Here is a 17285-nt window from a genome sequence, read left to right as displayed (position 1 = left end):
TACTCTCTGCCCAGCCTCCCTCATGGTCCACATGGTCAACCTAAGTGTCAACCCGAATCTGATCCCCCTTGCTTTGCTTTCCAAAACAGGATATATCTCATTTGGCCCTTTTATAGCTAACGCTCAGGTTGCTAATTGAATCATTTTTCAACATGGGTTACAGGTGTAGGTTACTATGGTCTCAAGTGACAGTGTTTGTATGTAAACAATTGAGAAAAACGGTAGAAATGCTCCAATATGCATCATCACGCTTTATTCGTTGATTTGGCATTTTTTTGCGCAGAGTAATGAAATGCACAAAATGAAATGAAAACATATACACTTTATATGTAATACAAAACTATATTCTCTACACATTCATGTACAGGACAGCTTTCATGGAGGACATCAAAGAAGTAAATAAGGCTTTGAGGAAGTTCAATCAGGAAGATTATCTTGATGTGTACCCCTTACATTCTCTCTCTTTTTCTCACTTCTATTCACTCTTTCATTTCAACCAATATAATTGTAATGGCTCCTGTGTGCCCATCATCTAGTTGCTGTCAAACTTTAAAACAGTTATTTCAATTGCTGCTGTCAGGTTTCATTTCAGTATTAGATCAATGTATCCCTCGCCCACCCAATTCACCCCAGTTTTTCATTCAAGCTAGCATCCATGGGTCCTTCCAGTGAGCTCATCAGATGTCCAGCTCCTCATCCCATCCAGATAATCAGTCATTTCTTTTCACCTTTTTAGCTTTTGTCTTGTTAATGGTTTACAACACCCAGTATGTAAAACTACAGCTCTCAGCTGAAACTCAGCGGTATCTGCTGAGTATACTTTATGTTGCAAAAAAGATTGCCAGTCATGGGTTAATGAGTAGTTACATTTTCTCGTATCTCATCTTATGTACTTTGATTCTATTCCATATTGAGTAAATCGATACGCCCTTGCGCCATAAAATGCGACCTTTTGGTATTTTTTTGTAAAATAAAAAGTTTATTACAGGTTGAAACAATTGAAAAACAGGTATGCATTACGGTTTAATACTCTTATGTAGCTATAATTCTAGGTTATTATTATAAAGGTTAGATATGCAGTTTCTGGAAAAAGGACAGAACATAAAACAAACCAGCCCAGTGACGTCCAATTCATGCACATGTCCAGAAAATACAGATCGCTGTCTCGATCAAGACATTAGGTAATACACAAACATGAGACGGAATCTACGGAAGATAACATCTGCCCTTTCTCATTAAATAGTTAACCAAATCAGGTATTTTGTTAAATAAAATATTAAATGAGGACATGCAAGATGAGCAAGTAACATATTTACAAAGCAATACAAGCTTTACTTTTTATACTTTTTAAAATACATCGAAACGTTTTTTTTTTCTCACAAATGCACACATACTATACTGTATCATAATGTGGTTTATCAAAAAGAATTGTGTTTGCCTTTGAAATGTATAAAAACAATAGTCATAGTTCTGAACCAATTTAAATGTTCTTTACTTTTCATCATGTATCTTTCAAAGCTTTGGTTTCATCCTTCTTTCACATCCATGGTCTTTCCATCCCCCCTATAGACATCAATGAGATTTAAAAATGAAATGTTACTCATCCCCTAGTGTAAAATAATTAAGTGTTGAATCTCATGTTTCCTACAAATATAATTGTCTAATGAACGCTTGCAGAAATGATCAAAATGGAACTGGTTTATCATACAAATGATTAATATCTGAGTCTGTATTGAAACTGAACATCTCTGTCTGGTTGCATCGTTCCAAAGCCCCATCGCCTGAAGTCCATTTCAGGTATCTTCTCATCAGGATTCTTCAGCTCAAACTCAAAATACACCAACATGAGGAAAACAAACTGTTTGAGCTCATTGGTGGCAAAGAAACGCCCAGGGCACATGGAGACCCCAGCACCCCATGGCATGTTGTAATACTTCACCTTCTTTCCTGCTTTGTAAAAATCAGTTTTCTTGGTCCCATCCGGATTCAGAAAGCGGTCATATTTGAACGAAAGCGGGTCAGGGTGGATCTCAGGGTCAACATGAACAGCACTGTAAGGAAAGACTGCGATTCTGTCATCCTTGCGAATGGAGTATTCCCTCCCGTCAGCCATCTTAAGGGTCATATCCTGGAGCACTGATCTTGTAAGGAGGGGTGCAGCAGTGAGTCGCAGGGTCTCATCTAGAGCACTGTCCAGGATTGGGGTTTTGGTCAGCATCTCACGGGTCAGGTCGATCAATGGGCCACCACGTTGGACTTCCTGCCCAGATTCCTTCACAACCTTATCTACCTCTTCCTTCACTGCTGTCAAAGCATCTGTATGCTTCATGAGGTAGAGGAGCAGCCAGAATGAAGAAGGTCCGGTGTTTCCCTGAGAGGCCCATAGAAGCACAAACATGTACCTGCTTATCATTGACTCCTTCTCACCGGACTCCTCCTTGGCCTGCTGTATGTCCCACAACCAGCGACTGATGTTGTCCTTGGTCTTCATGGTATGCACAGACAGAGCTTCCCAGAAGAATCCCATTAACCTGTCTGCTTCAAATTTCTCACTTGGAGGCAGGACCCCATAAGCAAGGTTGGGGAAGAGTTGGTCATATTTACGAAACTCATAAAATAAGGCTTCAGATTCGGCTCTGTCTTTCTCTTTGGCTTTGTCCTCACTTTCTTTTGACTCGTAGGGCACATTGCCGTACAGGGATAGGTAGCCGGCCCTAAAAACAATATTGTAGCTGTATGTAAACAGTCCGTCTTCTATCCAGGTCTTTTGGTCTGAGGATGATCCAATGTTGTGCAACATAAGATTCTGCAAATTACTCATCATGGCCTGTGTCATTACATCCAGGCCATCCCCTTTAAGATGCTTGCTGCTGGCCATATGGAGAACTGTATGGTTGCTGGAGTCAGCTTTGTACCCGAAAACTCTGTGCACCAGATGTACAGCAAACTTGTTGAAATTCAGTTTTTCTCGACTCTCCTTCACAATCGCCCCAAACGATAGAGGGTCCTGAAGGAATGTAACATAAAACCCTGCCAGCTGTATCGTAAATACATCACCATGCTTTTGCTTCATCCTCTCTAGGAATTTAAACGTGTTCCTGCGAAACTCCAAGACATGTCCCAGCCATGGAAGGAGCCCCTTATCTAAAGGGGGTTCTTCTGGTCTCCGCTTTCGAAACACCCCGAGTATATACAGCCCTCCAATAAGGGCAGCAAGCAAGCCAAGCAGGATCGGTAGCAGCAGTGCCATGACTAATTCCTCTGAGTGTCACACAGTGGTATGGCGTAAAAGTCCACATCCAGCATGATAAATAGTATTTTGCTCCTCCCCATGCTTGTGGGATAAGGATCAGCATTTCAGACACAACCCTTTTCCATTTTACAAGTGAAAGGATTTGTTCACTATGAGTCATACTGTATGACAAAGCCATTTATTTTCAGTGACGTACAAATCTACCACTAATTGTAGAGTAGGGGTAGTGCAAAACAGACATAGCCTCAGTCAGCATCAGCAACTGTGCATTTTACTTGGTTGGACAATCGTGGGGAAACACAGATAAAAGGGTTATTGTGCAGTCATTTGCACAAACAGATTTAAAAATAATCACGTTGGCAAAACATGTCTGGGTGATGTTTTTCTTTGTGCAGCAAGGGTAAACATTTTGTGATGTGACTAACAAAAGGTCCTTTTTTACACTTTCTATAGTTTAAAATAAATGTTTTGATTTGTGTTCACTTTTGAAAACTTATATTAGAATATTGACAGTGGGAAGAGTAGAAATAGAATTAATGTTTTCATTTACTATAAAGTCTGCCAGTGAAAATTCATCTGTTCGCTCTGCTTTGCTCTTAGACTATGTAAGTGGACATGTAGCACCACCTTCTGGAATGTAAGGTATATCTTATAGGAAGAAGAACAGTCTAACCAACTTTTGTAATGGTTGAATTTGAGAGAGAAAGAACTAAATTCATTTTAAAAGAATGATAGTTGTGTCATGCAATGGAAAGTGATCCACAGTTTAGCCCACAATAACTTATGTTGTGCTGTTTGAGGGGTTCTGAAAAAGTGAACTTAGTATTGAGAAATGTGTTTCTAATTGTAATAATAATAATAATAATAATAATGTAAATTGAGTAAATATATTAGAAACACAAGTCATCATAAATAACAATGTAGTGGAAAAAACAAACTTACACTACAAAGGCATTGAAAGGCTCATGAGGTTAAGCCAATGTTTGAAAAATGTCATATGGCATGCATTAGTGCCAGATGTGTGACTACACTGAAAAAAAATTCTGCTGTAAATTGAATGGATTATTGTAAGTTTCCATGTCTTCTTCAAGTTGAAGTTGCTTTTACTCGGTTAACTTTGTTGTAGCCAATGAGTTCACTCAGCATGATGATACTAGTCCAGCAGATTTAAACCCCAGATCACTTTTTACAGTGTATGTGGTGAAAATCCTTATCCAAAATGTCAGTGTTGAAATGTTGTCGGCAGTGGTGTGAGGGAGATTGTTACCTAATGCGAACAGTCAAGACAGCAGGTTTATTTCAAGGTCAAGGTCAAGGTCAAGGTTCAACTTTATTGTCCCCGTGGGGAAATTCGTCTTGGGCACAGCACAGCACAGTGCATCATTGCATTTTAACATACACAGATTAAACAGAACAAAAACACAGCCACAGACACAAACACAACCAGACAAACTGCCAATTTCACTGATTTATTGAAGAAAATAGCTTAGTGGCAGGTACAGATATAAAGACAGGCACGCAAGCAGGCAGGCAGGGAGACTGACAGACAGTCTCTAGGACTGTAGGAAAACAGCATTGCTTCTGCTGACTTCCTTTGTGTTGGGAATATCCCCTCTGTGGTTATAGGACACTACCAGCATGAACCAAGAGGAACAGAAGGATGCCCTGGAAATCTTCGTTTTGCTAAGCACTGATCTATCAGAAAAGACACTTGGCCCTTTCTGAATGCAGTCTCCACTATCGGACATAGACTGAATCTGATAATATCCTCCCACACAATCTAGCTCCACAAACACGTATATTTTAGCCAGACTAGGGTTGTAGCCGACCACAGCCCAAATGCCAACAACTGTAAGGTATATATGGATTAATTCCCTATTGTAGAATATAACCTCCGCCTAATAACTTTGCCCATCTTTGAGTGTGACACATGCCATCCACTCCACATAAATAAATACACAGCTTCCCTAATCGCACCCCTGACGTGACCCCTTGGTCTGCAAAACATGCACCAATAAGCGTCAGGCATGCATTACCCCTGCTGACATCCCTCTTCAAGTTAAATTCCACAGCCATCCATGGTTTCTCTAATACCTACTAGAATATGTCTCAATCCTGCAACTAGTGATTTGAACATTAGACAGACATTTTGATAGATTGGCCATGGCCTCCTCCTTCTTCTCTGGTGTGAAATGTACTGGATAGGTTGACTCACACCTCATGACTATCTTCCTAAGGGCTGGATTGGAATGTGTGTGACCAAGGGTATGTGTAGTAGTCCCAGCAATGCAAATAGTCAATTACATGCTTTCAATTCCCTCAGAAATAAGTTCTCCTAGATTCAAATGACTATTATACCAACTCACAGTTGTATTGGAGCCATCCATCTACTGGAAATGCCCACCCTTTACTATCTAGTATACTGTCCTCCTTGAACCAGATAAGCAGATAGAGGAATTAGCTAACACTGCTTTCTTAGATCTATCCTATCAACAGAGTTGGCTACAACCCGTCTGGCAGCCTTACAGGATCAAGCAGCTTTAGAATATATCTTGCCTTAGGTTGGTACTGGTAAAATAATTGGTATTGAATGTTGTGCTTGTGCCGGATTACAAATTTAATCTTTCTGATATTATTGCCCACCAATGATATGAGAAACCCTTCTGAATGGTTGAAAGCAATGGTTAATTTATAGGATATGATCACAGTTTGATATGTTTATGTTGGATTATTCTGCTTTATTTTCATTGCAATTAATATTCATTGTATTGGAGCAATGTGTTGTACTTATAATGCTAAATTGACTACAGAAACAGTAATAGTATATAATAGTAAAGCGAGTTGAACTGACTATCCGAGGAACTCTTCTACAATGAATTGTGTGAAAAGTATGTTTTGCGATTCCATTTCTTTTCATAAATTTCGATTGTTGTCCTGTAGGGTCACAATGGGGAATTGTGTAAGTAGAAATAAAGCTTTGATTTAATTATTAAATTACTGAACGCTAACGTTTCAATTCAGTAAAGACCACCATATACGTATATCAGATTTCTTTCTTAACATTACAATGCATATTAAGGTCTGTGAACTATCCCCAGGGAAGAGTGAAATAAACCTTTCATTCAGTTGTTTTATCATAATTTGGGCCATGAGACAGGTGGCTTATTGTATTTGCATACAGTGAGCTCTTTGAAATAATCATTGAGGAAGAAAGCCTTTTAGAAGATCCCGTGTTAATTGAACACTTACCATCTGACTTCACTACTGTCTGATTCACAAATTCACCACTGGGTGGAGATGTTTTCTATATTTACAACATGACATGAAGGCCTATTTGACTATAAGGGAGTTTCCTTTATGGCAGTTACTTGCATTTCAGTGCCTTTGCCTTGTCTGGGCGCAACATAGTCAAAAGCTGAGTTAGAATTCAGGTATGATTTTAAATTATTTAATTGAGATTAAATTAGATTCTTCATAGTTTTTATTTTGTCTCTTGAAGGAGTTCAGAATAATGGATGAAGTTGATATAGGCTTACTTGTTGCAGTGTGTGGGTTGTAATCCATGGTTTAATGCACTTGTTGTAAGTTACTTTGGCTGAAAGCATAACATTTTTTATGTAATTTATTAAATCATGTTCTGAGAGGTTGTCTGGTAGACACGCAAATCCTTCATCTATCTTTCTACTTTAATCTACAGTGCACACAAGGGCCTGGTGCATGATCAGTGAGAACTGATGGTGCATAATTGCATAAAGGAAATGCCATAAGCTCATTAGGGCTTCAAAGATGGTTTTGATTTCCATTCACATGAAGGTTGAACACACTGCAGAAGCTCTCATAAAAACAAGACAAGAAGCAAGACACTCGAAATTGTAAAAAAAATAATGTGACAACATACAGCCATAGGCCTATACTGATACCATATATGTTTGTGATAGTGGTGGATATGCCACTGGTAATAAAATAGATCTACACATAGTTAATTATTGAAATTGGTCTACACTATTATGCTATTATAAACTTTATAAAACTAACGGTCATCATTAGGCCTAGATGCACAATGTAGGCTATTAGGCCTACTCAAAGTAATGGGATGAGAGCCATACACCTAAAATTGTGCCCCATCACCTGACAATTATGAGAAATACTGTAATAGTTTTGTAACTTTACTTGTTATATTGTTCTGAGGCGATGCAGCACGTTAAAAGAAAACATGCAGCAGCCACTATAATAGAGCAATGATAGGCGTTAGGAACACAGACTAATGAGGCCAGGGCTCCCTGGAGGACTAGGCTATGAACGTTTAGTTAAGTTTCCCTACCGGAACATCAATGCGAAATATAAAGGTAAAACTGTAATAACATGACAAGGAAAATCGTCTATAAGTGTTAAAATAACGTGCTTTTTCGCAATCAGACTTTGCTTTGGACCATTGACCTATTACAATACCATGGACGTATAGGCTATAATACCGGGCCGGAAGTAGTAGCCTATCTCGCTTTCGTTGTACAGCTGATGATGCGTTCAATCAACATCGGATTTACTACAAATATCCAACTGTTGCACTTTAAACTGAACATAGCCGGCCTTTTGGATGATAACGATGTTTGATATGCTGACTTAGGTAACGTTTTGTTATGTTACGTTATGTTATGTTATGTAATGCTTTGCCCAACGTAACCACAACCAAATATACACGAGCACGCATTAGGCTATTGCGTTTACGTTTAGAACATGCTGTTCAAAAGTGTGTTTTTTTTTAGGACCGTATTAATTATACTGTCTAAATGTAAGTTGAGTTTTAAATCTGAAAAACATATTTGGTCTATCTTTAAAAATTCTGATAGGGAAGCCTCATAGATCTATAAAAGGGAAGCTTACATCGAAGACTTCAAATACATTAACCATTTTCTCCTAGGACATGAACACAACACACGACTCATGACCCGCTGACGTCAGACATGTGTGCAATTTTTGTTACATCACTCAGCCGGCTCCTTACTTGACTTCCTTCATACCGTATCTGGGCTCTGAGGTGCCGAGGACTCATGAAACATCTCCCTAACATTTCTTCGATTTAAACAGCGACACACTCCTACAAAGGTAAGGATCAGTCCAACCTGATGTGTCGTAATGGAGCTTTAGTCTGCTGTGAAAACTGTAATCCCAGCTCTGTAGCTAATGTTTAAGCTTGATCATATGTTTCTTTCTGGTGTTGGCTTTAGATCAAAATATAGCCACTGTAAAATATTATAATTTAGCATTGTGAAAGTATCGATATGTTTTTCATAATGCAGGATAGATATACTTTCTAAGACCTTATAAGAGGATGTGTCTTCTAGCTGCCCTTCATGTGTAACCTCTGAGCTGTTCATGTGGTGTGAACGCTCTGAACAGAGAGTACAAACTAGCATGGAGAACGAATTCGAAAAGTATTCAGTAGTATTTAGTCATTTTAAAACTGAACCCAAGCTTCAGAGTTGGATAAGCTATCCATTGAGACGTTCAATGACGATGTATAATTGAAAAATGTATCCCACTGCTATGGCATGCTATATAGCTATGCTATATGTTCTATGAATACCAACACTTACACTTTAACTCAATTAAGCCTTTTTTCATTTCTTTTTTAGGCAAAATGTCGGACTATGAAGAGAATGATTCCAAATTCATGCGAAAAGCAAAAGAGAATCCATTTGTCCCAGTGGGTGAGTAGGCTACATCCTGTCAGTGTGCCCTAATAGTTACATCATGGAAAAAGGGGGAGAAAAAAATGAAATAAATTGACTTAAGTTATAACAATATTGGTGTACCCCGCTGTGTATTGTTGTGAGTAAATGAGATCATATGGCTGTAATAATCAAGCAAAGAGTATTTAATCATACAACAGAGGCTTCATGTTCTTGGATCCAGTAAGAACATGGTGGTCCAGCCGATCCAGAAAGCCCCACAGTGACTTTCTGAGAAGAATGGCAAGGAACAGTACATGGCAGTATTGTTGTCCCCAGGATAAGACACCTGTCTTATCCTGGGGACAACAATGGCTTCACCATAACAACAATGCAATGCTTTCAATTGGTCAGTCATGTGAGGGGGGGGCAGTGGGGGGGACAGTTTGAAGATACAGCAGGGGGAGTTGAGCATAAGACAATAGAAGAGGTTTGACCAGTCTGAGTGGTTTGTTGGATACGCATTTGAGGAATCTACATTTCTGTTTAGAATTAAACAACATGCAATATATCTCATTACACTTATAAGTCTATACAAGATAAATACAATGTTTCTTATTGCACTAATAAGCATTCTAACATTTGAGTCCAGAGATACTGTATTTGGCTGTAAAAGTAATTACACTGAAGTTGTTTGAATTTGTCTATGTAAACTAGTCTGGCATGACCACTTCCGCCAGCGTCTATTCGCTTGCGTCGAAAAGCTACGCAGCCCCCGGTTGCTGGCTTTCCCCTATTGTGATCCCCCTCAAATTCGGAAACAATTCGCTCAGTCAACCCGTGTGCTTATGTGCAGCGCTCTCTCTCACACACACACACACACACACACACACACACACACACACACACACACACACACAGGGTGTGAGAAGTCACATTACTGTAGACAGATATAAAGTGTGGCGATACTTCGGGATAATAATATTGGCGGCGGCGGTCCGGGATGCATCCTAGCTTAGCCTAGCTGTCCAACTTCATTGTACAACTACCCCCGGGCAGAAATACCCTCATAAACTCTGGAAAATGAAGCGTGGGGGTTTGAATTGAGCACCGGACCTTGTAACCAGCTAGATTAAGATCCGCCGTTCCCTTTCTTTGGTGAATTAGGGACTATGCAGCGGTGTTTTAGCGACGGGGAAAGATTCCAACGGCTTCCACTATCACCTAGCAACTCTTACGGCTACTTGCTGCAGTTGGTGTAGCGCTCACAACGTCAAAACCCTGTTCTGCCTGTATAGCGATAGGAGGTGGTGACATAAATTCTCGAATGCTAAAAATTCTACTCGACCGCCGTAGCCGTCCTCTCAACCGCCGATGATAATGTTACCGGAGATAACACTACGTGGGTGGCTAGTTAACTCCGGTTAAGTTATCCCGTGAGCTCCTCGGGGGCTAAAGTGTATGGTGTCTTGACATGCTGGTTAGAAAGCAACACACTATGTATATTCCTTTTGTCTTTAATAGTTTTTGTGTGGCGTTTGCGGGTTTAGCCATTTCTCTGACAGTCTCTGGACGTAAAGACGTTCCATCAAAATAAGTCCCCCCCCGGCACTATTTTGCAGGACACCGCTGCTGCTTCCCGGGGTTAGCCCCGCCCTAGATGATTGTGATTGGTTTAAACAAATACAAACAGGCTAGCCCAGTTTCCCCGGTTTCCCCACCCGAATAGACGGCTCTAAACAGAGTGCTTCCAGACCCTACTACTTGCTGTAGTTTGGTCTGGCTTTGCGAGACTAATGTAAACTGATGTCTTATTTTGGTCCTTGCAGGAATGGCTGGATTCTTTGCCATCGTGGGGTACAGACTGTATAAAATGAAAAGTCGGGGAGATACAAAAATGTCGGTTCACCTCATCCACATGCGTGTAGCTGCCCAGGGCTTTGTGGTTGGAGCCATGACTATTGGTGAGTAGCTTTGATTATAGCTTAAGCCCCTTTCACACATGTACTCCGGAAAATGTCCAGAGAATCTAATCCGGAGAGTATGCGGATCTATCTATTCACACATGCTCCTCTCAGCAGGAAATTGGCTATATGGGGCGGGTTCACATACACAAGGAAAAGGCTAGGTAATTCAGGAGAGGGGCAGTGTCTGGACATGTGCGATAATTTCTGTGTCGGCCTGAACAGCCAGGAGTTCGCTGATCTCTTCATCCCTCCAATTTGCAGACATTTTCCTTCGTCAGCTTTGTTTAAAATTACTCCCCTTCTTTGTCCTAGCTCATTTGTATTTTTCCGGTCAAGCGCCAGTTGCGTGATATTGAGATGCCCATCCCCAGCTCCCGACCCAGACTTAGTAGGCTACTAGTGGGCCACCAGGGTAAAGTCTGTGTAAAGTCCGGGTTGAATAACCTGGACATTTGTGTTCACACATACAGCTCACCTGGCAGGGTACACGCGGATCCTTGGAAAGTCTTAAAAGTCATAAAATTTAGGTTTAGATATTCTAGGTCTTAAAATGTCTTAAAAAGTCTGGAATTGTTGGAGGGGAAGCATTCCACTTGAGCAGGGGCATAATGAATGATTCCTTTTTTTTGTTTTCTTACTATTTTTCTAGTTTGGCGATTTCTGTGGTCCGCAGTATTGGTATTCTTTTTCCTTTTAGAGGCCTTAAAAAGGCCTTAAAAGTCGTTCAATTTGTTCACAAAAATTGTGCAGAAATCTGCCTGGGTATAGCCTACTCTGCATCATTTCCGAGTCACTATCAATAGCCCCTTTTACACAGCCAGTGAAAGCCGGGAATATGCCGGCCTTTCGGCCCTCCGCCCTGCTGTATAAATGCGACAGTTGCGGAACGAGGGAAGAAAGGTGCGAGAGATTGTTCCGGGAATTTTACTACCTCGGGGGGTAGTAAGATTCCCGACACAATCAGTTACGCCTCTCTGTTTAAATGCTCCAGCTTGTTGTTGCGGAACAGGGGGGCGTTTGACGTTCCATAGTCTACGTTCTAAACATGCGACCATGTCAGCAGTTGAAGGACGTGTGTTTAACATTAATCACGGCGGCCTGATGTCCCGTAAAAATCACCAAATAAAAGGAACGGCGTATAATCTATCTGATCATGAGGTCCGTTGTTCAATCCAAACCCCCGCGCTTCATTTTGCAGAGTGTATGAGTCTGCCCAGGAGAAGTTGTACAATGGGAAAGCTAGGCTAGGCTAAGTAAGGGATAAAGTATAGCGAACGGGTCACTTGCTAGAAATAAAGGCCGACAAGCTGAAGCAGGAGTAGTACGCCAGTAAATAAGAACGACCAAGGATACGACCTAGTAACGGGGGAATAGTCTGCTCGCCCCGCTAGACTGTCTGCTTCAGCTGACTGAAGGCTCCGGCTCAGCTGTTAGCCACAGAGCTACTGTTTTGCTAACACAACTCAAGACGTGAAGAGGTGAAGCGGATTGATTTTGTCAGTTTGGTTAACAGTCCCAGTGATGTTGGACTCAGCGCGTAGCGAGATCAACTGGCACATCGTGGGGACTGTAAAATACGGCCCTCTTACTGCAAGCTCCAGCACTTCTGCTCTCAATTCACCAGCCAGTGTTGTTGTTGTAAAGCAGCTGACCGGCGCGGCGCTAAATGTTTACGTCACACCTGACGCTGTTTACAAGCACCTCTTTCATTCCGGAGCGCTGTGTAAAAGGAGCTACTGATGCGCCAGCAGGCCGGCGTTGCTTGGTTCTGTGTAAATAACACAGAAGCAAGCAAAGCTGGCATATTGGAGTGATGTTGTTCCGTCAATATGCTGCAATCTCTGTGTAAAAGGGGCTAATGTGTGAAAGGGGCTATAGTTGCATTAGTTCAGTTAGAGGAGGGGCACGTCAGGTCCAATATCGATATCAGGTGCTGATACAACCATTGTTCACTCAACGTCGGTGATCAAATCCGTATTTTTGATAAGCAAATAAGATGTATCTAGGTTCCTTTTAACCACATTCTGTTGGTATACAATGACGCTGTTGTTCCTTTACAGTTGCTGCTGCTGCATTACCAAATAGCCTGACTTGATTTGTAAAAAAAAAAATCAAGCAAAAATGGCTCTGTTATTGATCCAAATCCAGGGACATTTTTTAAATCCAGGGACATAATCCTGTCAAACTAGTTTGGATTATTTTTTAGTAAATTTATTAACATTGAGTTATGTCTGAGTTGCAACGATCTTTTTTCTATTTTAATGCAGTTTTAAAGGCCATCATGTAACTTGTTCCTTTGTTTCTTTTTTTCAGGGGTCCTATATTCAATGTACAAAGACTACATTGTAAAACCCAGAGAAGCACTGAAAGAAGCGCAACCCAAGTGAATAAGGACGTGTTCACTGATATTTTATTGCCCTTAATATGACCTCATATTAAGGTGTGTAGAACATTTATTTTTTTGAGATGTGTCATAATTTTTGTATGTACACATCCCTTTAGCAGCTCACCTCTACTGTAAATATAAATAACTTATTGATTCAACTTTCTATCTTAAAATTGTTCACCAGAGGGTCAAGCTGTTCCCTCTGTTTTGAGAAGGATGTGTTTTGATCTGAACTCTTAACTCTACAACTCGTTGGAATTGTAAAAACACAGCTGCACATATGAGATGGGATATTACTGTTATGAGTTTTGTTGCTCTTTATTTGGATGGGGTGCAGGTGAAATGTCAAAGACGATCAGATCTAGCAACTCAGTTGAAAACAGATTGACAACCAATGGTAACTGACCTTTTTGTTTATTGGTCATTGTTGTATTGTGTCATAAAAGCTGTGTGCTTTTATGTATTATTCTTGGGATGTTTGCCAAATGGAGCGCTTGCACCTTAGCCCACTTATATTTTTTATAAACGGGCATCTCAGTGCATTAGGGGCTATGGAAAGCTTTGACATAATGTTGTCCACAACCAGAACCTGTGATTTCACAATAACTTAACGACACAAATGGTTTTTGATTTATTAGGTATCAGATTAACCCGGGAAAATAACTTCCTAAAGTAATACATTTGGAGAAGGGACACGAACCATGCAACAAAACCATAAGCGGTACTAGAAATAAAATTGACATTTCATTCAACAGCATTCAAATAAATTAATTGTAAGACCAAGCCTTTTTACAGTTTTCAATAGACATGTTTAAATTCACGGGGGGTCCAATGCTTCATTACAGCAAGTCTTCATGAGACATATGAGCTAAACTAACACAGATACACCGATGGACTGGGCAACACCCTAACTATATACTGTAGCTTATCTTGTGATATGACTAAATAGATTCCCTTTTAACTTATTCACAAAGTTGAATTGAAGTTGTTTTTGAAAGTTTATTTTTTTTCTGCAAATAAAAACTACCTGTCTTGTATTTCTGAGATTGTTTTGTGTGGATGTGTTTCGAAACCTCTAAGATCGAGTGAAAATGTGTTTGACTGTTATAGCTTTTTCCTAACAAAAGCCAACATATACTCAAGTTACCTGGTTTATTATGTACACTTAGCTAAAACATATATTTTGATATAATAGTCATCATCATTAAACATCTTATTATTAAAAAAAAAACGCTGTCCAACTGCTCTGTTAAGATCTTCATAAAATTTGAAAAACAGTTGCAATAAAAGGTTAACATAACATTGCTGATGGTAGGGTAAGGGTTCATTAAAAACATCATAGTTTGGTGTAATTAACATAGGCTTTGATTATCAAGTGTACAAAATCATCACATGTAGTGAATATAGACATGTATTTCATTCATTGACCTTTTGGATTTTATATACTAATATTTGACACAGGAACACAGAGTGTTTTGTCAAAACCCCCCAGACATTCTTCTGGGCTTCAGATAAGGTACCCACTGGTTTGGTTTGTGTAACAAGATTGAGCTCTGTCTAATCATAGGAGCCCCAATGATTTGATCGCTCTTGTTTAATCAAGAGCCCACACAACTCTTCTTCCTGCCAGGTTGAAACCGACCCTTTGGCACTATTGTGACTTCACACCTTTGGCTCTGTCATGGGACCTCTGGCCCCACATGACCCCCTTTTCTCTTTCTCTTCTCTTCTGCCACAAGTAGTCTCATATGGCTTTTGATATATAAAAGTTAAATAAAAATAAATAAATATAAGCTAGGGGCCTCTACGAATAGTCAAATCTCCTAACCTTTAAGCCTCATTTCCTATGCCTTAACCCCAAACGTCATCGGGGTTAAGGAGAGATGAAAATGTGCTTCTTATCGAACATAGGAAAAGACAGCACTGTTTCAAATGAATTCGACTCCACTTTTCCTAACCGACGTCATTGCGCAACGGCGAGTAGTGCTGACGTGAGTCTCTATCGTGAAACTACACTATTTTCCGAAAATGGACTACAATAAGCGCTCGTTTGATCCATGCGTTCTTTTCATATTGATTTTAATCAGGTTGTTGCCAACAGAGTGAGAATCACTTAGATTGGACTTGGCCAAGGGGAATATTTAAGGCCACTTGAATCCCAATTCACATGTGAAAAAAAAGAGGCTACACTTATGTTGATGTTGAAATGAACTGCCCCCAGTAGTCTTCATTAAATGTGAAGTTGGCATTTTATTTTCTTGTGGTGTAAATAATGGACTACGAAAATAACTATTGTGATGTTGGTCTTTTATGAGTTCTTTATTATCTTTATCGGGGGGGGATATTTTGTTTTAGCCGAGTTAAATCTTCCTCTCTTCTCTTCTCGAATCGAGGCTCCTTTCCCATGCCTTTCCCAAGCATTTTGAGAATTCAAATCACCTATCCGCCGAGTACTTCCGGTTCATGTCAGCTCAACACAAGCGTTAGTGTGACATCGAACAGAACAATGTGATTCTTAAAAGGGAGTGACTTTCGTAAGATTACAGTGCACCAAAACATAATTGAAGAAGATTTTTATTTATTTTTTCAATTATTTGGAATAGCCAATCTGTTCGCAGTTACAGCTGTGATTGTTATAAACATTCTGACTAATAAGATTAGAAGATGGGTCAGTCATTTGCTTCTTCCTGTGATTTCACAGCAAAAGCAATTTAAGATGTGATCCAATCAACCACCCAGTCAATGTTTAGTTAATTAGCTGGGGTCCTCCTCGGTGACAGACAGGGATATCTGGCTGTGTGTGTGTGTGTGTGTGTGTGTGTGTGTGTGTGTGTGTGTGTGTCAGGCATGTCACTGAGGTTGTTATCCCCATACATGGGATCTGTGTCTCCACACAGTCTTTGTTGGGGCTAAGCAACATAAGCAACTGTTGTATCTCCAAAGCTTGTAAAAAAGGGTGTTTTTGTGTGTATGTATTCAGCTGTTAAAGTTAAAGATGGGGTAGTGTTGGTGTGTGTGTGTATGTGTGTGTGTGTGTGTGTGTGTGTGTGTGTGTGTGTGTGTGTGTGTGTGTGTGTGTGTGTGTGTGTGTGTGTGTGTGTGTGTGTGTTTGGGAGGGGCATCTTGAAAGCTAGTGGATGGAAAAAAAAGAGGGAGGGATGAAATTATTTTGTGGCCGGAGAACACAGAAGACAAATTGAGGAAGTGTTGTGCTAATGTGTAGGGGTCAGCAGCAAACACACAGGTTTTCTGACTGACTGCCACTTGGGTGGCCTGCTCGCTCTCTCTCTCTCTCTCTCTCTCTCTCACTCACCCACGATCAGCCCTCAAGCCATGAAGCCACCCAGCTACTCAGCCAACCCCCCACCCTCCAACCAGAGGCTCCACCTAACCCCTCTGTGCATCTGCGTATGTCCATGTAACGCACATTTGTCTCCACCATCCATCCAGTCCATCTATCAGGGAATATGGTCCCTTACTTCCATTTCTCCCCTCTTAAGGGTCCAGCAGAAGCAAAAGTAAGATGACATGTGTTCACATAGGATATCACATGTGTAAATTGGCCAAACATTTTAGCCCTCAACACACATTTTTCCTATTTTTTTCTACGTTATTTAGCTTTAAAGGTGGTTAAAACTATCTAATTCTCCAAAGACTTGACAGTCTAATATACACGTATCCTGTATGAGCTTGTTCCAATACCCTTTGAAGCTTTATGGTTTATTTTGAGTGAAATATTCAAGTAGCTATCACATTTTAATGGTTGCAATATTCCACAAAAACGGGACTGTTAAGATGATAATTTAATTTATTTTCTATTTCACAAAATTCCAACATGACATATTTTTTTGTTAATTTGAAACCATGGGACTCCCCATTAAAACCTTACATAAACTTCTGTTGGTGTGAAACAATTTTTGTACTAATGGTCCACTACCTAAGGGGTCAACGTCGCTTGTTTTTATTGGAATGAAAAAAGTGAAAGAGCCAACAACCATAGGAAAGGAAAT

At 40.2% G+C, this 17285-nt stretch overlaps 2 protein-coding genes across 2 annotated transcripts; one reads left to right on the top strand and one right to left on the bottom strand.

The window, feature by feature from the left end:
• Positions 1-722: 722 nt before the first annotated feature.
• LOC307255207 (5-beta-cholestane-3-alpha,7-alpha-diol 12-alpha-hydroxylase-like) lies at positions 723-3250 on the bottom strand (the record flags this gene model as incomplete). The annotated part of the gene is made up of 1 exon (XM_080033851.1): positions 723-3250. The coding sequence occupies one exon, from the start codon at positions 3248-3250 to the stop codon at positions 1715-1717; it is 1536 nt and encodes a 511-aa protein (XP_079889977.1). The 3' UTR covers positions 723-1714.
• A 4987-nt stretch (positions 3251-8237) lies between these two features.
• higd1a (HIG1 hypoxia inducible domain family, member 1A) lies at positions 8238-14312 on the top strand. Its single transcript, XM_080033768.1, has 4 exons — positions 8238-8356; positions 8887-8961; positions 10752-10886; positions 13203-14312. Exons 2-4 carry the CDS (start codon positions 8892-8894, stop codon positions 13274-13276), a joined length of 279 nt encoding a protein of 92 aa, XP_079889894.1. The 5' UTR covers positions 8238-8356; positions 8887-8891; the 3' UTR covers positions 13277-14312.
• The last annotated feature ends 2973 nt before the right edge of the window (positions 14313-17285 follow it).

This window comes from Ammodytes marinus (genome assembly GCF_949987685.1).
Source record: "Ammodytes marinus genome assembly, chromosome: 9".
Classification (NCBI taxonomy): Eukaryota; Metazoa; Chordata; class Actinopteri; order Uranoscopiformes; family Ammodytidae; genus Ammodytes; species Ammodytes marinus.
The sequence above is the reverse complement of the archived record's forward strand: the minus strand, read 5'-3'. Positions and strand labels throughout refer to the sequence as shown.

Excerpts from the sequence above, each read along its gene's own strand:
- higd1a (XM_080033768.1), top strand. The coding sequence starts at position 8,892 with ATGTCGGACTATGAAGAGAATGATTCCAAATTCATGCGAAAAGCAAAA. Across the intron at positions 8,962-10,751 it reads GAATCCATTTGTCCCAGTGG|GAATGGCTGGATTCTTTGCC; the intron begins GTGAGTAGGCTA and ends TGGTCCTTGCAG. Across the intron at positions 10,887-13,202 it reads GGTTGGAGCCATGACTATTG|GGGTCCTATATTCAATGTAC; the intron begins GTGAGTAGCTTT and ends TCTTTTTTTCAG.